Source organism: Polyodon spathula, chromosome 21 (assembly GCF_017654505.1).
Source record: "Polyodon spathula isolate WHYD16114869_AA chromosome 21, ASM1765450v1, whole genome shotgun sequence".
NCBI classification, from domain to species: domain Eukaryota; kingdom Metazoa; phylum Chordata; class Actinopteri; order Acipenseriformes; family Polyodontidae; genus Polyodon; species Polyodon spathula.
Window position 1 is genome coordinate 19,815,046 of NC_054554.1, and position 23,737 is coordinate 19,838,782.

The following is a 23,737-nucleotide window of genomic DNA, read 5'->3' on the forward strand; positions in this document are numbered from 1 at the left end:
CGCGGTCAGGGTAGGCACCGTGCCTAGCTACCCCGGTGTTTTTTAATACTACGGTGCGTAAGACTCGGTACCACGGTGCTCACAATGCCCATTGTCGCTGTATCAATATAGGCTAGTACGCCAGTGCGGCACTGTACTCGGTGCACGCAGTACTCAGTGCTCTCGGTGCGTGCAGTGCCTGGTGCTGCATGGTACTTGGTGCATCTGTGCATGCAGCACTCGGTGCAAGAGGTGCTCGGTACAAGCGGTGCACGCGGTGCCTATTATACTGGTGCTGTACGATACAGGTGGTGCTCGGTGCTCAGTGCGCGCAGTATTTATTGTTACATGGTACTTGGTGCATGTGGTGCACCTAGTACTCTGTGCTGTTTTACCCAGTGCCACACGACTCTCGGTGCCCACGGTGCTCGGTGCACGCGGCGCACACGGTGTTTAGAGCTGTGACAAAGTGCCCGCCCCTGTGTATATTATCTGTTATATGTTGCATGTAGTGTGTTAAATGTTGGTGTATAGTCACTGGTACACGGGATATAAATGGGTCTGTGTAACACCAGTGTTTAAAATGTATATTTGTATTTAGGCACGAGGATTGCACAGCACTTCATGTGCAAGTAAAAAGTAATAATATGTGAGCACGGGGAATTGCACTTTATTAATTCACGTCCAGTTGTACCGAGACTCCAACTGAATGATTGATTAGCAGTTGAATCTTGGTACAGCTGCATAAAAGCAGCATGTTTTCATCCACTCGCGGTTGGGTGTTCGGTGAGTAGGGAACGGGAGAGAGAGGAGGAGTAATAGAGTTTATTATCAATTGCTATTGCGTGCTAGTGGGACCAGCACGATACCTGTTAGTCTGTCTATCTGCTCACCGTGTTTGTCTAGTATTGTCCATTTTATGTGTATTTATTTTGGCGTTAAGTGCCGTGTCCTGTTTTCTGTTTGTTTAAACCTTTTATTTACAATAAACCAGCGCAAGCAAGTGTCTTCATCATTTCACTTCACTGTCCTGTCTTTGTGTTCATTCCTTCCTGGTTCTGACTTCACCCACTCGGCCGTCTTTATGACAAGAGCACACAGTGGTTTCTAACCCGGCGCTATGACTAGTAGGGCTGGCTTCCATGTCTGTGTGGCCTGTGGGACCAGTATCCCACAGGAGGACAGGCACAGCATGTGTGCGCGGTGCCTAGGCCCCGAACATGCCATCTCAGCCCTAAAAGGCACCTGTGACATCTGCGCGGCTTTTCAGCTCTGCATGCTCGTGAGCCACCTGGAGAGAGTCGCACAGGGGAGTTCCACACATCGGGCCCCTTCCACTCTCTCCTCCCAACACCGTCACAGAGCCCCTTTGAGGAGGTTCCCTGTTCGACCCGCAGCCACTCCCCGTCACCTCCGGCTAGATGGGTGAAAAAGTCCCGGCAGGCGCGGGATATCATGGACATGAAAGCCCAGATCGGTTGGATCATGGAGCATTTGGAGAGGCAGGCCCCACGGGCTTTGGCTGTGGACCCCCGGGTGCCGTCCCCCCCCAACCCCCTGAGCTGGTCACAATGATTGTGTCGCTCCCTGACCCCTCCGGGGGAGTACAGGGTGAGCTGATTGACCGGGCTTTCTACTCAGACGAGGACGCGCTTTCTATCACCACCTTGTGCGGGGAGTCCGCATTCCCTCCGGATATGGAGGTCGAGGCGGAGCCTGAATTCCAGGCTGATACGCCCCCTAGTTCCGAGGCTGCCTCGGTTACTAGCGCGGGGAAGGGTCCGTGCCCGCACTTATGGGGCGCGTGGCGGCATCCCTCCAGGTCCCCTGGACAGCACAGACAGAGCCACGCCGTTCCGTCTTTTGACCGCATGACGTAACTCCCCGAGCTCAACCCTTCCCAGCGTTCCCCGATTTCATGGAGGAGGTGCGTTCCTTCTGGCCTCGCTGGAAGGGGCAGAGAAGCTGGGCCTGTCCGGGCTTCCACCTGTGGACTCCACCATTGCAGCCTTGGTTAAGGATCCGCCAGTGGGAGGTATGCCCAAGGACCCTGTGTGCCCGAACCTGCAGTGCAGGATCACTGAGAAGCACGTCCGTAGAGCCGACGTGGCGGGAGCCCAAAGTACTCACCTAGCGAACACGCCCTAGCATACTCACTGCATACCTGGATGGAATTTTGCGTGATGCCCCTCTACCAGAGCCGGTGGCTTTGGAACTGCGACTTCTGACGCACAAGTTGCTCCAGATCTTCGGCCTGCAGGGTTATTCCCTGGGCTGGAGCCTGCCAGGCCTAATGGTCGTGCGCAGACAGCTGTGGCTGTCGCAGGCGTGGGTGCCTGATGCTGATAAGGCCACGCTGTTGGACCCGCCCATATCACCAGGCCACACCTTCGACCCTGGAGGAGATCCTACAGCAAAGCCTTAAGGACCGCGAGGCGTTGAGGCAGGTAGCCACGTTGCTCACTTCCCCCGCTCCGGCGCGGGTCAGGTCGAGCCGCTGGCACTCGGCGCAGACACGTACAATCACCCGTATGGTGCCGGTTCCCACTGCCCTGCCAGATGACCTTAGGCACCGCCTACAGGCCTCATCTCAGACGAGAGGCAAGACCCTCCCTCAGCGTGGTGGACGTGGCTGTAGACAACCCAAGCAAAAACAATCGTGAAGGCGGATCCAGGGTTTCCGCCCTAGACAACCGCCAACGCTAGCCCTGCCCTAGCCTCCACCACCCCAGTAGTGCCCCTGCAGGCTTGCAGCCTCAGACCCAATTCACGGCACAACAGCTGCACTACTGTGGGTGCTTGCAACCGTACAATACGGTTATGCGCTTCTGTTTCGTTTGGGACCCCCTTCCTTTTCGTGGCGTCACGACTATGTTCGTGATGAACCTGCTTCAGGCCTCAGTGCTCCAGACCGAAGTGGCACCCTTGCTGGGTAAGCATGCCATTCATCTCATAGATCCTACCTCTCTCGGAGAGGGTTTCTACTCGAGATACTTTCTGGTACCGAAGCAAGACGGTGGCTTTTGCCCCATCTTGGACTTAAGGTTTCTAAACCGGTTTCTAAAACAGAAGGGGTTCCACATGCTGACTCATCGTCACATACTCCAGTCTGTCAGGCCGGGCGGCTGGTTCACCACGGTGGACTTACAGGACGTGTATTTTCACGTTTCCATTCTCTGCTTTGCCTTTCAGGACAATGCATACGAGTTTTCCGTGCTGCCATTCAACCTTTCCCTAGCTCCCCTTACATTTTCAAAGTGCGAAGAAGCTATCCAAGTGATGAATTACCTCGACGACTGGTTGATCTGTTCCCAGTCACGGGAGGGAGCGGTGCTAGTGAAGGAGCATCTAGTGAGGCTGGGCCTCAACAATAACGACACCAGTGCGTTGCATAACGTATGTGGGGCTCCAGCTGGACTCCACCATGATGCTCGGATACCTGTCGGACGACAGGGTAGCAGCTTTACAACACCACCTCTCCCTGTTTCAGCAGAGATCGTTGGTGTCCCTTGTTTTGATGGCAGCAGCGGTATCAGCCATCAAGCTGGGTTTATTGCACATGCGCCCACTACAGACGTGGCTCAGTGCGTTCCGGTTGAGTCCCAAACGCGACAGGCATCGTTGGCTGACATTATGTCTCACGTGTACGGCGGCCCTGCGCTGGTGGAGGATTCCCTCTCACCTGCGTCAAGAAGTCAGAATGGGGGCGATTTACACCCGGAGGGTAGTGATAACGGATGCCTCCAACTCTGGTTGGGGCGGGGTCTGTGAAGGCAGAGGAGTCAGTGGACTTCAGTCCCTGGGGTTCCATCGCCTAGCCTTCAGGCTGCTGATTTGGGCCCAACAGAACTTGCTGTCCCTTCGGGTGACGCATGTTCCGGGTTTGGAGAATCGGGTGGCACCTGCCAATAGGCAGGAGCGTATCCCATAACGATGTTTGGTGGCCATCTTCTTCTCTTTCAGGGAACCAGGTTTACAGTAGGTAAACTAACGTTGTTAGTGTCTGTGTGTATGTGTGAGTGTGTTGTTAGTGCCCGTGTTGTGTAGCGGTGTGTGTGTGAGTGTGTTGTTAGTTCCAGTGTCCTGTAGTAGTGTGTGTGTGTGTGTGTGAGTGTGTTGTTAGTTCCAGTGTTGTGTAGCTGTGTTTGTGTGAGTGTGTTGTTAGTGCCAGTGTCGTGTAGCAGTGTGTGTGTTGTTAGTTCCAGTGTATGTGTGTGAGTGTATTGTTAGTGCCAGTGTCATGTAGCAGTGTGTGTGTTGTTAGTTCCAGTGTTGTGTAGCAGTGTGTGTGTGTGTTGTTAGTTCCAGTGTTGTGTAGCAGTGTGTGTGTGTGTGTGTGTGTGTGTGTGTGTGTGTGTGTTAGTGCCAGTGTCGTGCAGCCGTGTGTGTGTGGGTGTGAGTGTGTTGTTAGTGGAGTGTTGTGTAGCAGTGTGTGTGTGGGTGTGAGTGTGTTGTTAGTGCAGTGTTGTGTAGCAGTGTGTGGGTGTGTGTGTGTGTTGTTAGTGCCAGTGTTCTGTAGCAGTGTGTGTGTGTGTGTGTGTTGTTAGTGCCAGTGTCATGTAGCAGTGTGTTGTTAGTGCCAGTGTCGTGTAGCAGTGTGTTGTTAGTGCTAGTGTCATGTAGCAGTGTGTGTGTGTGATTGTGTTGTTAGTGCCAGTGTCGTGTAGAAGTGTGTGAATGTGTTGTTAGTGCCAGTGTCATGTAGCAGTGTGTTGTTAGTTCCAGTGTTGTGTAGAAGTATGTGTGTGTGTGTTGTTAGTGCCAGTGTCGTGTAGCAGTGTGTGTGTGTGTGTGTGTGTGTGTGATTGTGTTGTTAGTAACCGTGTCGTGTAGCAGTGTGTGTGTGTGTGTGTGATTTTGTTGTTAGTGCCCGTGTCGTGTGGCAGTGTGTGATTGTGTTGTTAGTGCCAGTGTCGTGTAGCAGTGTGTGATTGTGTTGTTAGTGCCAGTGTCGTGTAGCAATGTGTTGTTATTGCCAGTGTCGTGTAGCAGTGTGCTGTTATTGCCAGCATCGTGTAGCAGTGTGTGATTGTGTTGTTAGTGCCAGTGCCATGTAGCAGTGTGTTGTTAGTGCCAGTGTCGTGCAGCAGTGTGTGTGTGTGACTGTAACCCCCCATCTTGTTGCTCTCTCAGATCCTGTCTGATTACCTGGAAGGAAAGCTCCTGCTGGCCAATGACAGTGCCCAGCTTGACCAGCAGATGGCAATGTTGGCAGCCCTACAGCACTGTGCCAAAGGACTGGGTGCAGAGCCCACACTGTGAGTGGATTGCAAGTAACGACAAGTTTCTGTGACTTTAATTCAAAAGCTGTGTCTCCACTTTCTGTGCTTAGATGCATTCTCAAGCAAATTCTTTTTGCGCCATTTCATCTGACGCCAGTAGTATAGAATTGCCAGCAATTGCAACACGGCAGTTATGCTGACTGCAGAATTAATTTATCATATTACTAAAGTGTTTTTGTGTACATTGGTCTATGCAGTCCTTTTTTAAAATGTATTTTAGTTTTTTACTGAATTACAGTGAGGTTCATGATTCATAACCTGATTTGCTAATACAGAGCCTCATGAAATGATCAGGTGTTGGGCAAGGCATGAGAAGGTGAAGATGGCTGGCTGTGAACTCTGGTTGCACATTTTCCCATGCAAGCCCTGTAAGCCTTCAATAAGAACACCTAGTAAACCATTCTTCTTACTGAATTCTAAAAGAACAGGTGGGTGGGTCAATCACTGGATCAGCTGCCATTGGCAGGGCCTGAAGTGGAAGCATTGAAAAGTCTTTTGCTGTACAGCAGATCACTAGTAGGGATAATATTCTTAGAGATCCTAGCCATGTGATTTATCAAACAGCTTGATAGATAATATGCTTGGTACAGAGTCAGATGCTGTGTGTGTCACACTCTGCCCTGTGTTTTGTCCCTGTACAGTCAGGAGTTGAAGCAGTATCTCCCCCAGAGCTCTGTCAGCAGTGTCAATGCTCAGATCATCCTCGGCTCCACACTCATGCGGCTGGGCACCATGCAAGACCTGAGCCCTGCTGAAGCCATGATCCACTTCCTCAGTAAGTGGCTTCTAAACACAGTGACAACCATGTGGGAAAACAATGGGCCCAGTGGAAGGGTTTGCAGTAGTGCAGGAATAACGAGACACAATAGACACATGTGTGAAAATGTTAGCCCACTTTGTACTTGAATTAGGCATCTTTAAGAACTTCTAAAAAGTCTAATGTATTTTACCACTTGTGGCTATGTGTTCCTTTTCTATTACTATTTTAAATGAATTGCATGCGTGACCTATTTTAAAGTCATGAATTAAATTAGACGATCGCCTATTTTTACAATATTCCAAGATGTTCTGTAACAGTGGTTGATTTCGGATGCACATCAAATCAAAACAAGAGATGCAATGGAGTGTTCTAATAAATCTGCACACTACTGTGCATTTCTGGAAGTACAGTGGTGTCGTTTAGAGCAGAACATTTATTTTGATATTCCATGTCCCTCATGGAATGTATTCATTACAGCACCTTTAATATAAATGATATATGCCTAGTGAAAGCTACTATTAGAAAGCATTGGACACACATTCATGTAATTGACTAAAGGTGATGCTATTACCTTGTTTCTGTTGACTTTTGTATTTGCCAAAAAAGATATGCGTAATAAAATTAAATTAGGATTATTGTTAGAAACACTGACTGTCCGGAATGTATTTAATATGCTGATATGCTATAGAAATTCACTAGTACTCCAGCACTGTCTCTGTGCTGTAATACACCTCCCTAGAGACGGTGAGCTCCTTCCCACTGTCTCTGCTCTACTGTATCTCCATAGCGATGGTGTGCTCCTTCCCACTGTCTCTGTGCTCTACTATATCTCCATAGCGATGGTGTGCTCCTTCCCACTGTCTCTGTGCTCTACTATATCTCCATAGCGATGGTGTGCTCCTTCCCACTGTCTCTGTGCTCTACTGTATCTCCATAGCGATGGTGTGCTCCTTCCCACTGTCTCTGTGCTCTACTGTATCTCCATAGGGATGGTGAGCTCCTTCCCACTGTCTCTGTGCTGTACTATACCTTCCTAGCGACGGTGAGCTCCTTCCCACTGTGCTCTACTGTATCTCCATAGTGACAGTGAGCTCCTTCCCACTGTCTCTCTGCTGTACTATACCTCCCTAGCGACGGTTAGCTCCTTCCCACTGTCTCTGTGCTGTACTATAACTCCCTAGCGACGGTGAGCTGCTTCCCACTGTCTCTGTGCTGTACTGTATCTCCATAGCGACGGTGAGCTCGTTCCCGCTGTTCGGCAGTAACGTGTTCTCAGTGCAGAAGGTGAGTGACCGTCGGATTCCATCTCCCTGCATCGTCGCCATCAACCAGGAGCAAGTCTTCATCGGAGACAGACACTCCCAGGTGTGTGTGTGTGTGTCTGTGTATTTATTGTACCAGTCCTGCAATCAATTCACTCACTGTACAAACAATACCCATTATAAAAAATATGCTATCACATTGAGCTCCTATTGTTTGGTAATAATAAACCTCTGTGGGCTAAATTCTCAGAGCTATTTACTCCGATTTGTCATTAGCAATTTTTTTTCAGAAATGAGAAATGCACCCAATAAAGTTAAGACTTTTAATTCAGGGGCTTGAATGAAGTATTGAGTTGTTTCTTATTTGTTTTAGATGTTTCATTGGTGTTTTTTCCAATTAGTAAGTGGAAACCATTGCTTTAACACAGGTACACATGTTTATTTGAGGTAGCCTTTTAGAGATCACATTCATTTGCTTTGGTTAAAGTGGTGGTAAATAACAGCACAGATTACCTAAATATCATCTGTCGTGGACCTGCATTCTCTATATTAGACTCTGCTGTGCACTTTTGTGTTTTATTGCAAACATGTATTTTCATTTTTCCTCTTTCTGTTGAAATTTAATTACATTCACAGGATCCTGTACCAGATGCTCTGGGAAGCCTGAGCACACTTTGAATAGCTTCTATAGTATCGAAAATCATCCTGCTGGGGGACGGAATAGCAATTTTTCAATCTGATAATTAGGGTTAGCATTATGTAAAAGCTTTGGGGTCAAATTGAGATGGAAGGTTAGGATTAGGGTTATGTGTGGAAGTGTGGATACTGGAATGTGTGGCCCCCCGGACAAATCGTTAATCTGCGTTGAATTTAATCCGCTATATTCAAGCAAGAGCTTGGGCATGACGCTTTAGAGTAAATAGCTTAGAATCAAGCCCATTCCCTGGCCCCGTCTGTGACTACCTAATGTTGCTTTAGGCAGGGTAGTCCAGAACTGCTGTAAATCAGGATCTATGAAAGCATTTCTTTGTGCATGACTTTATGTTTGAATTGAACCTGTAGCTTAGTTCAACTTGTAGTGTATATTATGAATCAACACCCGTCTGCTGATTCCTCTAGGAGGAGCTGCTGTCCATCCCTCTGATGACAGTCCAGTCACTGAGGTCCCTGCAGCCAAAGAAGGGGGAGAAGCTCCCAGGGCTGGAGGTGAACTACGGCCCCCCCACAGCCCCCAAAACCATCACTTTCCACCTCAAACAGGTAAGACCCCTGAACCACGGGAACCTGTTTCTCTACTTTCACTTCCAAGGACTTGGTTTACTTTAGGGAAACTGGTTGTTGGTAACTACACAGCAAATCTAGAATATAGATTCATGATAAATTTGCTGTTCTGCCTTGAAAGTGAAAATTAATTCAGATATTTCTAATCAAATTAACCAAAGTCTAGAATACAGTTTGTGTTTTCTGGCAGTCTTGTGAAAGCTCTTTTGTACATTCTTGTACGTTAGTGTTGCAGACTGCAAAATGTACACAAAATGCATTACATTATCTTTGCTGTGTCCCATGTTCTCTGTATCACAGCATTATATTTGTAAACATATTGCACTCTTTTGATAGTTTTAATAACAACTCATGGGTCATAAATCAGCTGGACAATACATTTCTTAACATTTAAGTGTTAAACTCCTGCAACAATACTGTTCCCACAATACAACACTCATTTCAATCAGAGCACCAGCAGTGTTCTAGGAGGGAGCGTGAACTAGAAACAATGGAACATTTAGAAGAAAAAGTCTTTCTCCTGACATTCCAGAGTTGGAAAATGGGTAATACTTTACACTGTGTCTAATTACTGTGTAAATACATGTGTACTTACACATTACAATTACAATGTACTTAATGTATAACCCTAATCCTAACCCCTTTCAGATACAATTGTGTGCTTACATATTGTTTAAAAAGATTTACGTTAAGTACATTGTAACTATACATAACGTTTTAATTGTACACATGTATTTACTATGTAACAACTATGTAGATACACAGTAATTAGAGACAAAATGTAAGGTGTTACCAAAAAAAAGTAGTTGAGTTATCTATGTGAATAAAACAAAAAAATATCTGTAAAATATTGAAAACAATTGCTGTGATATGGACAACAGTGGATACAGCAAATGTAAAGTAGTGGGCTTCTAAAAGACTTCAATTACATTCCCCTCAATTAAAGCTTCTACACCTCAGTGTACATTAACAGGATACACCGATGAAGTATCCAAGCAGTTCTCTCCTGTTTCACGCTGTATGTTTTTGTGTGTGTTCTATGTACCCAGGCGAAGGAGATGTGCCATGTGATTGCGGTGATCCTGGAGGACTTAACATACATGCCCAGCAGCATCTCTACAACCAGCACAGTCAGATAGCCCAACATGCCTGCACCGTCCACTGTGGGCCCCAGGGGGTCCAGGGAGTCCAGGGACTCTGTAGTGAGCACTCCAAAGAGCAAGCCCAAGATGAAGCCCCCTGCTGCCCCCAGACATGCTGCCAACCAGCCTGATAAACCCTGAGCAAGCACATCCTGCCCAATCCTGACACAGCCGCAACGTACTCAATGTACTGAAAAGAGAATGTTTTGAGATTCAATTTTTTTTTAAACACAAAAAACCCCCAAAGATTGTTACAGGGTGGATAGAGACTCTGAGACACTAAATGCAGGTTTCAAGCGCTGGGGCGCATGTTTATTAAACAAAAATAAATAAAAAACACAAAGCAAATAGGCATGGGGCCAAACAAAAGGTTTACACAAAAATACAAATCAAAGTCAGGCTAAGCAATGCCTCCACTGACTCAAGAAAAGAAACAAAACCACCAAACAGACCTTCCATGTGGTCTCCCCTCTCCCAGGCAGTTCCTCCAAATGGGGCTGTGTAGCACTCTTTATACCATGTGGCCAGGGTTGATTGACAATTAATCATTCGATCAACGCCTGGCCACATTTGCACATGTATCTGACAGGGATAAGAATTAACCCCATCCCTGCCAACCACCACCACCTCCTCCACTGCCACACACACATACAAGAACAAAAACCCCACACAACTAACCTCAATATTTACAAAACAAACAATAAATTATTTACATGTGCAGGGCTCTGCCCTCCCACACCAACACTTTAAACTTCAATCATCAAACTATAGAAAAACTGTAAGCCACCTAGTTAAATATTTTTATGCATAGACAAGAGTTGCAGTTTAAACTCTTGCCTAATAAATTCCTTTAGCTTAAGTGTTGTCAAATTGACAAGGTTATATGTTAAACCATATTTTGTGAATGTGGCATATGCAGATTTTGAAATACAGTGCATTTATCTGGCAGGTGAGTAGTGTCTGTCTGCTCTTCTTTTTCTTCAAATAAGCACTGAACTTCTGTACTTATGTAAAGCATATTGAGGCGTCAGCATTTAAGTGCTGTGCAATTGAGCACTGATCACATATTATATTATTTTACAATTCGTAATGTTATTTAAACAATCTATTTATTTTAACACCAAGGTGGATTAAATGGATGACAAATCAAGATTTTGGAATCGCAAATGCAAGTTATAGGCACAAGCATCCACACTTCTTTTGAAAAGTATGTTTTTAAATTTGAATAGTGTTGAGTAACCTTGATTTTACATATACAATATTTAATTTATAACACAGTTCATCTTTTTTTTGTTTTTTTTCCTGCTCAGCTTGAAAATAAATCTTAAATAAAAATTTTGAAATTGATATTTATCTGTATGGTGTGCTTCCACTGGTTTCAACCATTTAAGCTGACAAGTAAACTAGTGATGGGGAAAAATATTATAGTAGTTGAATGTGCCAAAAGACCTGTTCATTTCTGCAAATACGCTACCGTAGTTACAGTAAAAGTGAAACAACTTCCAAAGTAAATATTTAATTTGTAGGGACAATGTATATCTTACAGACCCTTTGTCACTTGCAAGCCAATGTTGACGTGGACTGAGATTTCAGTAACTACAGTGAGATCATAAACAGTGCCCTTCGGTGACAAGAAACCTGCTATATGCCTATTCAAGACACTTCATTATTATTAATACACCAAATCAGGACAAATCACAACTGTCTTCAAAAGCAACTTCATTTCCAGTTTCTTCATGCAGTCTGAGGTATAATTGCTTTGATTGAGTGAGTTTTTGGTTAAATCTCCTTTTAACACACAAAGCCCCTGCAATCCCTTAAAAGAAACAAACTAGAAAAACAATGTTATTTTTACTGGATCAAACCTGTGTGTGCTACCCATCTCTGGTCTTTAATCCCCTGTAGTGAGAGATAAAGAAAGAGGCAATGTTTTGTGTTCAAGGACTGCATATTCTACAACTAAAGTAACACACATAGCAAATAAGTATTTCCATTTTAAAACTGGTACTCCGCTAGCTTAAAGAAAAGTCCAATTTTGTTTGCCTTGCCTTCCAGGAAGTCTGTTTCTGCTTCCTTGTTAATTTAATGTTACTGCTCAGTCACTAGGGGAAGCAGCTGATTGGTTATTGACAGGATAGAAGCTTGTGAAGGAGTGGGGACACCCTCCAGGTGAAATTAACCAGGAGGTGAAAGATAGTCTAAAAGCATAGCTTGCAAACAGATTTATTTAAGATTATTGCCAGATTTTATGTTTTAAAATGAACATACAGGTTTCTTTCAGACCTGCCCATTTGAGACCTCATTGAGAATGGATGCGCACGGCCGATAGCATGCATCAGTTTTGTTAGTTACAATAACCTGTCCTTGGGGAAGGGGTGATCATAGCTGGTGCTGTTTCCCTAAGCAGCCAGCACAACAATGCTTTACAAACCATTTCCATTACTGAGACCAGAAGGTACCATCACATGTAGATGCATGAACTGTTACTTTGAGAATGACAGCTACTCAAAAACTAAATGTTAGTTCTTCAAGTACTAGTACATATCTTCAGAAATGAAAGGGATGCATACGGTTTTAAAATCTATTTTGTTAAACGGTACTTTTTCAGCATTTGCAAAATGTAAAAAAATAAATAATAATAATAATAATAATAATAATAATAATAATAATAATAATAATGGTAATATTGCTAGTGCTAGTCTTGGAGATTTACGGCCATATTGTGAAAGCCATTCCAGTCTTAATAACTTTATAATTATTTGAAATTATAAATTCCAGCTTCAGTGTATAAAAGGAAATGCATGAATAGTAGTACAGTGCTTCAGTTGCCTGATTTGGTTTCTAAAATCAGCTGTTTTTTTCTCCTCCAAAAAATAGGATTACATTAGATTAATTACAGACTGGAGTAAACATTTTAGAAATACAGCCTGTAGAGTTTAATTAAACAGTTAGTCCCTTCAGTGTGTTTCTGAGGGATGAACTCTAATTGCAACCAGGCCATGTGAGGCACCAGGAAGTGAACAGGTACCAGGAAGCAGGAGTTTTTTTTTTGTTTTGTTTTTTGTTTTAATCAATACCATTTTATTTTACAAATCTCCATAGCCTAAAGTAATGAAATAACACTGTGTAACAAAAAAAAAATAATTTTGTTCCTGGGTAGTAAGTGTTATTTCCTAATTGTTTATGCCTCAAAAGTATAGAAAATGGCTATTATTCCCCACAAACTTTGCTGTATTTACAGTATTATTGTAAATCTCGAAAAACTACTCACTTCTAAATCTTTTGTAGTCATTTTTGTATTACTTTAGTATAAATACATGTTCATTTGGATTCATATGTTGTTTTTTTCTGACTTTATGTGAACGAAAAGACATACATTTGCCCGTTTTCCCATTGGAAATAGTGATATTTTGAAATATCACTGTCCTGGTCACAAAAGCAAAGTTTGTGGGGAGTAATAGCCATTTTCTATACTTTTGAGGCATAAGCAATTAGGAAATAACACTTACTACCCAGGAACAAAAATTGTGTTACATAGTGTAATCAAAGGATTTTCTTTTTCATTTAAAACAGGTAAGAGGAAATAAACTGCGTTTAAAGCCTTGTTTTGAAAAATTGAAAAGGAATCTACAGTTGTTTGGTTACAAAACAACCATCAACCCTGTTGCATGTATACCAAGTAAAAAAAAAAAAACTAAAGGATATTTCTAGTACCATACAAAACTGTATGCAAGCGTTAATAAAGAGAGTTAAATTGAAATATCCAGGACACATCTGTGTCAAAGAGCTCCCTTTTCACCGCTTATCACATTTATAGTCAGTGCGATGGGATTATGCAGACCAAGCAGATTGCACTGAGGGATCCTATCCCTGTCCATAGTGTGATTTTGGTGGTCTCACAACTATAGCTGATAAATTACTGTAGCTAGTTACAATGTTGTTCAAGTAACTTGCAACTAACAGATTAAGTAACTTCTCCAAACCATTCCCCATGGTTCTTGGAGGACACTTGAAAACCTCTGTGCAATTGCTTCTGTATCTAAACCATTTTTCACAGATAAAGGGAGGTCTTTAAAAGAAAATGGAGAGAGCAGATAATACTCTGTTTCCAGTGTGGTTTGTAGGATGAAGCAGAAAAAGAAGGAAAACATATATCTGTGCTGAATTAAAATAAATTAACAAATAATGAAACATTTCAAATTAAAACATTTCCCTGTTGGACTGTCCTGTACCGAGAGCCATTATGCTGCAGTTAGTTAACCCTTTGCTGTCCCTGCTCATATCCTATGTTGCCAGACAGATTTCAGACAGGTTGGTAACCCCTGGAGCTCACAAAGCAGCCTGCAAATATGTTTTTTGACATGCGCAACTGTGCAGGGCTGTAAGAGATTAAGCCTATTTTTTGATTTAGCAGCATCAAAGGAAGAACATGCACTGAGAGTTCTTGATATACAACCCCAAAAGATTTTTCAAGTGCTTCTCAGTTTTGAGCCTAAGGCACCTTGGAGAAGTTTAGCCTGTGTCCTCCCTGGTATGAGGGAGCAGTGTTGGTTTGGTGCCCTGGGTCTCCGGGCCCTCATTGCTCTGCAGGTGTCTCCAGTCCTCCTCGCTCTCAATCTGCGGACGATCCTTGAAGAAGCTTTTGATCAGCCGCTGGGCTGCTCCCTTCACTGGAAACACAACCATGTACACTTTTAACAATAAAGCACCAGGCAACTTGGGCAGCCTTCCTGAACAATTACATGTGTCACTGGTGTTCATCAAAAAACTGTAGCACTATAAACAAAAATGGGTTTCATGTATTAGTGAGAGCAGGCGATGACCATGTCGCAGTAACTGAACGTAATACATGTTTGGGAAATAAGAGGCTGTTCAGCACATTCAGGCTCGTTCCTAGAATAGGACAAATTGTGCGTGCAGTTTAAACAGCACAGTGGTAACTTCACACACTCACCTCCACTGGATCGCAATCTAACTGTGTCAGAGAGAACAAGACAGACCATTCATTTTTATTTCCATCTTACCATTTTTTCTATGGGGTGTCTTTCCTTCAGTCAGCCGGTGAGACAAGAATTTTGCAAAAGCTTTAAACAGCTCCTGCAAGGAAAACAAAAAACAACATGAAACCTCTTTCCTGGACACCGATTAAAATGGAGATTCACCAAATATTCAGTAAAGCAGGTGCTCACTCCCTATACTGCCCTCAGCCTCTCACCTTGGAAGCAAACCTGCCATTCTTGTAGAATGGTGTCAAGTACTTCACAACAATGTCAGCTGCCTCCTTGAGAGACACTGCTGCCTTCCCTGCAGGCGGTTGTGCTACTCGGGGATCCCCTTCTTCCAGCTCCTCCTCCGCCAGGGTGGGGTGAAAACTGACCTTCTTCTTCACCAGGGTACCCTTGCCCTCGGCTTGACACAATATGGGGGGCGCAATGCCAGGATGCTGCCGCTTGGGGGGTGGGGCTTGAGAGCCCTGGGGTCCCTGAAACAAAGAGGCCCGTTTAATCACATTTTTATTATATACCATCATTTGATCAAGCCAATATGTAGTCAATTGGTTTCTAACTCTTCATAACCATTTCATTATATTGTAATTTTGAATTGTAAACTTTGTTTTAAGTATGTTTTATTAATCACTCTTTGAAAAGACAGATTAATAATCCCGCTCCTACCTCCTCTGCGAGAGGTCTCTTCCAAGTATTGGAGACAGGGTTTCTATCATCTTCCAGCTCCTTCTCAGGCAGAATGCTGCAGACCACAAAACAAAACCATTAAGACAATAACAACCCTTTCAGTCTTTTCTCCTCTCCAGCCACGTGGACCTGTATGTTTTGGTTTGGAGTTTGGACCTTGGAACAAAAGACCAAATGAAAGTGCCTTTGAATGACAGTTGTTGATATACATACTGTAAGATTATACCTTGTCCTCTCTTTTGCAGTGGTTTTCTGACAACTGACACCATCAACGGCTGTTAATAATTGCGTTTCTTCTTCTACAGAGGGGAATTCTTGATTCTGGTTTGTTTCCAAGGCACCATCCACACATGGGGTTGTTTTTAAACATAAGACCCTATCCTGCATTTCAGAAGTTCTGTGGGTCTTTAGAGGCCCAGGAGTCAGAGCCAGAGTCTGAGGCAGATCGGTCGAATCACCAATACTCTCCTCCTTCTTGGTGAAGAACTTGGTGATGCTCTGGGAGTCCTTCATGGCCGACTCGGCCAGCTGCAGCAGTTTCTTGGAGCGTTTGATATTTTTGGTTGGGCTGTTCCACAGTGAGTTCTTCTTGGAGGCACTGGGCAGCTGCTGGCTTCTCTCCTTGTCTGTGGTGAGGTTTTCATCACCTCCTGCCCGATTCGACCCTCCTGTGAAAGGGTGTTCCTCCGTAGTCTCGGTCCTTGAGCTGCCAGCCTCCTCAGGGCTCCTAGAGGCACGCAGAAGCTCAGCAGCAGACTGGAACGTGTTAGACGAGCCTCTGAACCCAGCGCCCACCCGCTTCGACTTCAACTGTAGGAAAATATAACAACAGGCAACATAGACTGAAAAATATTTATAGAAAAAAAGGGTTTTTTGTTCATTTAGAATTGAAATATATACTAAAAACCTCCAACATTTGAGTTGAAAAGCCAATAATGTAAAAGGTAATTTGGCAAGATTGTAATTTGGGAAGATGTGTCAGTGCATGCTCACAGAGTAGATCTGAGTGGCAGACACAAAGCCCTCAGTGGAGGCTCCAGGCTTCGCTTCGTCACTCTCAGGGGGACTCTCTGCACCGCTGGGCCCAGTGCTGGAGGTTGGGGGCACATGTCCATCTGCCTTCCCCTTCTTTATCTCTGACACCTGCAGGCTCAAGACATGCTATGTTACTACACAGTACACGGTATGCTGTTACCATGTCACAAAACTACAGTATGCACATTCATAAAGTATTTACACAACAGAAATTCAAAACAAAAGCAGTGTGTTTCACACATGTGGAATATGCACAGGCATATACAAAAACTGACTAACAAGAGGACAGATGGATAGAATAAACAACCTTTAAATTCAACCATTACTTCATAGATACAGCCTACCTTCCTAAGCACTGCTGCCTTATACAGGTTGGATGACTTGCATCCTTTGAAGGCTTCATACTCCATCTCAACAGCACGGGAATGGGGGTCAGGGCTGCAGGACAGAACACAGCAGAGTTCACACACTGAACGAAGCACAATGGGTAACCTGTTTCAGAATAATGTGGCCAGGGGGCCGACAGCAGTACTTTATCCAAGAAAATATGTATTACTTGAATTGTATTTAACTTATCAAACCACCTTAACAAACTCAATTACAAAATGCAGCACTTTGTTGTGTATGATAAGCCTCAGAGTAAGTGGATCATCCTGTGGTAAAAGCTAAAGGGAATTTAGGATCTCAAAACAACCTGTCACCGTGGTGCCACCTTGCTCAACACAATGAAAATGGTAATAACTGCTGTGTTGGATATTAATCTTTAAAAAATGACCTAAAATAAGATAAGGTCTAAGTTTACAGGCATACAGCACATGTACAAGACAGTTTCCAGTGCATCAGAACCTTTCCTATATTCAGCTCATCATTGGAAAAGCTGTTCAACCTGGAGAAAGGCAATCCAACCTGATGCAGTCTGCAATCAAAGATGGAGACCAAAATGTACCAATGATGTATGAAACAGTCTTTAAAACCCTTTTTCTTCTGCAGTGTTGGTACCTGCTCCCCGTGGAGACTGCCCCCTGCTGGCTGCTCAGGGCTTCCTCCAGCATGCGCAGGCAATGCTCCCGAGCCTGAAAAACAAACAGTTTATGTAAATGTTGTTATGCAAATAATAAAATTGAGCCAATTATATTTGTGTTGCATCATTAATGCTGCTTTGTTACAGATCTAATAAACACAAGGCAAATTTATGTGCTAAGCCATAGACTGATTTTATTTCTCCACGTGACAAAGTCAGAAGTCCGCTGCATTTAAGAGCTGGGATCACACGGAGGGGTTAAGTTTGGTGCACACGGCCTCTTACCTTCACAGACAGCCGGGGAATCTTCTGGCTTGCAGCCTCTCTTAGAGGAGACCACAGGTCTACAGGAGAGGAGATATGATCAGACCTCAAGTGGAAGGGTATGACTGAGAATCAAATTATCTAATTACTGGGTCTGCTACAACCAGTTTTGGGGGAGTTACTTTTCAAAGAAACTGTTACAGTTACTTGAACAAAGATACAGTACCTTATTACTTTGAAAAAACAATTAACTAGTTACAGTTACTTCTCAGGTTTACTTTTTACAGAGTTACTTTTTGTTTAGTCAGGCTGCAACTCAATATATTTCAGCTATGGAACCGACTCGGTCCCCTTCTCTGAAGGCATTTTCTAGACCACTGATATGACAAGAGCATTTATGTGACATGCAAGGTTTGACTTGCACTGTTGTGTTTTCTGAATTCCACTTTAGGCATTAGACCTTTCCTTTTTTTAAATGCAACGAAAAGTAACTTATTTTTTCACATAAAATGTAATCCATTACCACATATCATTACTTCTCAGGACCATGACAGTTACTATAAAATGGAATCAGATTACAGTGGCACATTACATAAGAACTTAAGAAAAGTTTGAGAACGAGTAAAGGTCATTCGGCCCATCAAGGCTTGTCCCTTATTAGCACACCACATATACAGGAGTGATAACTTTCTGTAACACATTAACCCTAACCAAAGCACTGACCGGGGGGGACAAAGTCTTCCTTTGGTGTCTCCTTATTCTAGAGAAGGAAGAGAAGAATACATCAATACTGGTTAGCAAAGTTATAGAGCCTGACTCATAGTTCTAATGTACTGTGTGGTTTTCCCTAATGGGCTTTAAGGTATGTGATACAGCTGCCATCAAATCAGAGCAAGTCATTCACACACAGATGAGTCACAGCCATTTATTTGCATTGTACTATTCACTGAAGAGGTTTTGGTTTAGGAATATGCAGCCATTCAAGACTTCTGATGCAGCCAAATATGTAAAAAAAAATCTTGTACAACATATACAAAATGAAATTATCTATTTCGAGTTAGGGATTAAAAATACCAGTCAGAAATGAGTTAGAAGTTTAAAAAAAATCACACAGAATGGGACAGATTTGTCGTTACAAAGTCACTGGGATGTGACAACTGAAACAGATAACTGTGATATTTTATAGCCATACTAATCCAAGGAGTCTTGCCTTGCGTATACTCATCTGCTTCTGGAAAAAACTGTTCCATTCCTGCTTCCGATGTTCTGGGTCCTCTTCATAATCCTCCTCAGATATGTCATACCTATTATAGAATAAAAGATAAGTATTGGACAACACAGAACTGAGAAGGCAAACATAGCTGAAGACTGCTTAAAACAGAGGGCCAGTGAGGCAGGGCAATCTAGTGGTTAGAGCGAAGGACTGGGAGGTACAGTAGTATAGTTTGAGCTGAGTGACTGGGAGACAGTGTGGCCTAGTGGTTAGAGTTGAGAGACCGGGAGGCAGTGTGGATATAGCCAAGGGTCTTGGAGGCAGTGTGGCCTAGTGGTTAGCGCCGAGGGACTAGGAGGTAGTGTGGTTAGAGCCGAGGGACTGAGTGGCAGTGGATCTAGACTTATTAAGTACAGCCCCATAGAAAAGTCTTGCCAAGTTACTGTAGTGCAGGCTCTCTTTGTTCATGGTTCTGACTGAACATATCACCATTTCCCAGCTTGTGTATTTCACTCAGCCAAATCTACACCACCACCGCCTTTCCCAACTAGAAGCCAATTACAAGAAATAATTTTTTTTAAATTTTGTTAATTGAATTTTTAATTTTTTTAAATTTGGAATCGTCAATTATTTTTTTTCCCCATTTTCTTCCCAATTTGGAAAACCCAATTATAATTTTTTTTTTATTTCAATCTGGCTCACCACTGCCACACCCGCACTGACTTGGGAAAGACGGACACACATGTCCTCCGAAACGTGTGCCATCAGCCGCCCGCTTCTTTTCTCTCTGCAGGCCCAACATGCACCTTCAGAGCTACAGCATCGGAGGACCACTCAGCTCTGGGCAACTTACAGGTAGGCCCGCAGGCGGCCGGCCAGTCTACAGGGGTCGCTGGTGCGCGGTGAGTCTGGACTCGAACCGGCAATCTCCAGGATATAAGGATATAAGGCGCGGAGTGCCTTTACCAGATGCGCCACCCGTGAACTGCTTTACTAATACCTTCAATTCACTCGCCAGGACAAATTCTGAGAGAAGAATTCAAAATTCCCACCTGGTATTAGAAGCACAACTGTAAAGCAAGAGATAAAGCCTATCTAGAGAAAAATGATTTGCATGGATAAAACTCTTAGTGTTCCCAGCGCACCTTTCAAAGCCATAGCCACGGCGGCCCCCAGCGTACAGCTCCCGGTCATAGCCAAAGGGCCCGGTCGATGGAGCAGCCGGCCCGATGTGGGTCCTTCCATCTGACCCCAGACACCGAGACAACTCCAGCTGGTTCCTGACTGCCGCAGGGTTCTTGCAGAAATCACAGGACTTGTTGCAGTGTGGTTTCTCATCCCCAAAATACTGCGCGATTGCAGCGTGTCGACAGCTACAGAGTACAAGGGACACGTCTTATTAACTCAGAGTATCCCACTGGAGCATGGTTGTAAACATTTGACTTAACTTGTTGTGTACTGATTCATTTAGAAATACAAAAATAAACATTGTAAATTTAAATGACAACCGCTTTGACTAAAAGTCTCTCTCATTGAGAAGTAAAAGCAGTTGTAATGGAGGTGACGGGGGCAGAATGACAAATAAATGTAAAAGAGTTACATGTTGGTCACAAAAATGTAGGACTGAAATAAATGGTATGATTAAAAAAAAAAAAAAAGCCTGGCATTATAGTGGACTTGTCACTGTCAGCAACCAGGCAGTGTGAAGAGGGAATTCAAAATTTGTAATAGTCAAAAGTGGAGAGTGCAGCTCAAAAGACTTCCAATACTGTGATCAATTCTGCTCCCTGTATTAAAAAAATAAAATAAAATAATAAATAATTGCAGCTTTGGTGTAAGCCCAGCAAAGAACAGCCAAGTTAAGATAACCGACTCTTTTTAACATAGAATACAACAGCAAGCGAACATTCAAAGAGGAGATTAAATGTTTAAGAGATACAAATGGCAAAATCGTAGAGGAAGAAAAAAAAATAGCAAATATGTTAAATGATTACTTTTCACAAGTTTTTACAAAGGAAGATACTGACAACATGCCCCACATGTCATCCAGTTCCTATCCAGTTTTAAATAACTTTAGCATAACTGAGGCAGAAGTGTTAAAGGGACTAGGAGCTCTTAAAATAAACAAATCCCCTGGGCCGGATGAGATCCTCCCAGTAGTACTCAAAGAAATGAAAGAAGTAATTTACAAACCGCTAACCAAGATCATGCAGCAGTCTCTTGACACAGGGGTGGTACCGACAGACTGGAAAATTGCAAACGTAATACCGATCCACAAAAAGGGAAACAAAACTGAACCAGGTAACTACAGACCAGTAAGCCTGACTTCTATTATATGCAAACTTATGGAAACTATAATAAGATCCAAAATGGAAAATTACCTATATGGTAACAGGGTACTGGGAGACAGTCAACATGGTTTTAGGAAAGGGAGATCGTGCCTAACTAACTTGCTTGATTTTTTTGAGGATGCAACATCGATAATGGATAATTGCAAAGCATATGACATGGTTTATTTAGATTTCCAGAAAGCTTTTGACAAAGTCCCGCACAAAAGATTAATTCTCAAACTGAACGCAGTTGGGATTCAAGGAAACACATGTACATGGATTAGGGAGTGGTTAACATGTAGAAAACAGAAAGTACTGATTAGAGGAAAAACCTCAGAATGGAGTGTGGTAACCAGCGGTGTACCACAGGGATCAGTATTAGGTCCTCTGCTATTCCTAATCTACATTAATGATTTAGATTCTGGTATAGTAAGCAAACTTGTTAAATTTGCAGACGACACAAAAGTAGGAGGAGTGGCAAACACTGTTGCAGCAGCAAAGGTCATTCAAAATGATCTAGACAAGATTCAGAACTGGGCAGACACATGGCAAATGACATTTAATAGAGAAAAGTGTAAGGTACTGCACGCAGGAAATAAAAATGTACATTATAAATATCATATGGGAGATATTGAAATTGGAGAAGGAATCTATGAAAAAGACCTAGGAGTTTTTGTTGACTCAGAAATGTCTTCATCTAGGCAATGTGGGGAAGCTATAAAAAAGGCTAACAAGATGCTCGGATACATTGTGAAAAGTGTTGAATTTAAATCAAGGGAAGTAATGTTAAAACTGTACAATGCACTTGTAAGACCTCATCTTGAATATTGTGTGCAGTTCTGGTCACCTCGCTATAAAAAAGATATTGCTGCTCTAGAAAGAGTGCAAAGAAGAGCGACCAGAATTATTCCGGGCTTAAAAAGCATGTCATATGCAGACAGGCTAAAAGAATTGAATCTGTTCAGTCTTGAACAAAGAAGACTACGTGGCGACCTAATTCAAGCATTCAAAATTCTAAAAGGTATTGACAGTGTCGACGCAAGGGACTTTTTCAGCCTGAAAAAAGAAACAAGGACCAGGGGTCACAAATGGAGTTTAGAAAAAGGGGCATTCAGAACAGAAAATAGGAGACACTTTTTTACACAGAGAATTGTGAGGGTCTGGAATCAACTCCCCAGTAATGTTGTTGAAGCTGACACCCTGGGATCCTTCAAGAAGCTGCTTGATGAGATTTTGGGATCAATAAGCTACTAACAACCAAACGAGCAAGATGGGCCGAATGGCCTCCTCTCGTTTGTAAACTTTCTTATGTTCTTATGTTCTTAATACAGACTTAGATTTTTTAAAATACCAATAGGAGTTGATAAAGTTAACCCTTGTCAATATTCAAAGTGTATCAGACGATCAGGGACCACAACTGGAAATCGAGTGCAGACAGACTTACAGTAAGACAGAGGATAAGATTTTGTACCGTCTTCAACAACTAAGAACCGGATGAATGGCCTCAAGACATTTATAACTTCTCTGTTATCATGTTCCTAAGTATATTGCACCTCTAACAAATACGTACACAAGTCACAAGCTTTCATAGAAGCATCCACACAAGAAAACACACCCATAACTATACAGGTGTATCATGAACTCATATAGACATCAGTAACATGTGCCTCCAGTAACACCTCCAGTCTGATAATACAGTAACCCATCTGTCAGTTCAAAACAGTGCATGTGCATCAAAAACCTGGACCAGAGTGCAGAATTCTCACTCCTCTAGTAATGCAATGCCCCAAAGGGAGTCACAGACACTGATGCCACTGTACTACTCAGACCAGCCTTTTATCAAAGTCAACAAGCTCCCACATAAAGGCAGCTTTGTACTCTAACTGCCGACTCATAAGAAACCTTAATTCTAAAAGCTGTTTCCATCTTGTACAGTCCCTGAGTCTCATGCAGACCTTGGTGTCTCAGATTACACTGTGTGTCCTGATTACAGAGCTAACAGAACTACAGCCACAGCTATCCTAGCACATGCACAGGGCAGCAAGGCTCCCTAGTGCATTTCTGCACACAGCAACCAGGAAACAAAGTTCCTGGGAGGTAGTTTTATCTGCAAGCACACAAGCTTCCTCCCAGCAGCAGCAGAGTAAGAACGCCATATAGTACAAGCAGCGTTTCAGCGCATGGAAGCAACATGGAAATGCAAACAAAGCCTATATTTTAAATATGGGCTTGTAAGGTAAAACCCTTCTTAAATATGTAAAAAGATAGGCTAACTGTGCATGTAGCTTAACTAATATTCTTTAACTCAGAAGTTTAAAGCACCTCGTCGCTTGATTATAGAATAAAGAATCATCTTTAACCTTTAAATACATCTGGTACACCAGAGCATAGCCAAAAAAACTGCTCCTTCGGTACAAAATGTGATAGACAATAAACAATATAACCATTGTTGGTCACTTACTTCACTCACCCTCA

At 43.2% G+C, this 23,737-nt stretch overlaps 2 protein-coding genes across 2 annotated transcripts in view; one reads left to right on the plus strand and one right to left on the minus strand.

The window, feature by feature from the left end:
• Positions 1-12,796, plus strand: part of LOC121296237 (unconventional myosin-XV-like) — a 97,728-nt gene extending 84,932 nt beyond the window's left edge. Inside the window, exons 63-67 of the mRNA XM_041221581.1 lie at positions 5,113-5,237; positions 5,903-6,036; positions 7,253-7,386; positions 8,403-8,543; positions 9,614-12,796. Coding sequence (XP_041077515.1) covers positions 5,113-5,237; positions 5,903-6,036; positions 7,253-7,386; positions 8,403-8,543; positions 9,614-9,703 — 624 coding nt within the window. The 3' untranslated portion in view covers positions 9,704-12,796. The remainder of the gene's footprint in view (positions 1-5,112; positions 5,238-5,902; positions 6,037-7,252; positions 7,387-8,402; positions 8,544-9,613) is intronic.
• Positions 12,797-13,205: 409 nt separating this feature from the next.
• The window catches only part of recql5 (RecQ helicase-like 5), a 41,495-nt gene continuing 30,963 nt past the window's right edge, over positions 13,206-23,737 (minus strand). Inside the window, exons 9-20 of the mRNA XM_041222002.1 lie at positions 20,078-20,305; positions 18,930-19,023; positions 18,443-18,479; positions 17,741-17,799; positions 17,434-17,507; positions 16,779-16,872; positions 16,393-16,542; positions 15,626-16,209; positions 15,379-15,454; positions 14,922-15,188; positions 14,731-14,803; positions 13,206-14,376 (exon numbers count right to left, since the gene is read on the minus strand). Coding sequence (XP_041077936.1) covers positions 14,219-14,376; positions 14,731-14,803; positions 14,922-15,188; positions 15,379-15,454; positions 15,626-16,209; positions 16,393-16,542; positions 16,779-16,872; positions 17,434-17,507; positions 17,741-17,799; positions 18,443-18,479; positions 18,930-19,023; positions 20,078-20,305 — 1,894 coding nt within the window. The 3' untranslated portion in view covers positions 13,206-14,218. The remainder of the gene's footprint in view (positions 14,377-14,730; positions 14,804-14,921; positions 15,189-15,378; positions 15,455-15,625; positions 16,210-16,392; positions 16,543-16,778; positions 16,873-17,433; positions 17,508-17,740; positions 17,800-18,442; positions 18,480-18,929; positions 19,024-20,077; positions 20,306-23,737) is intronic.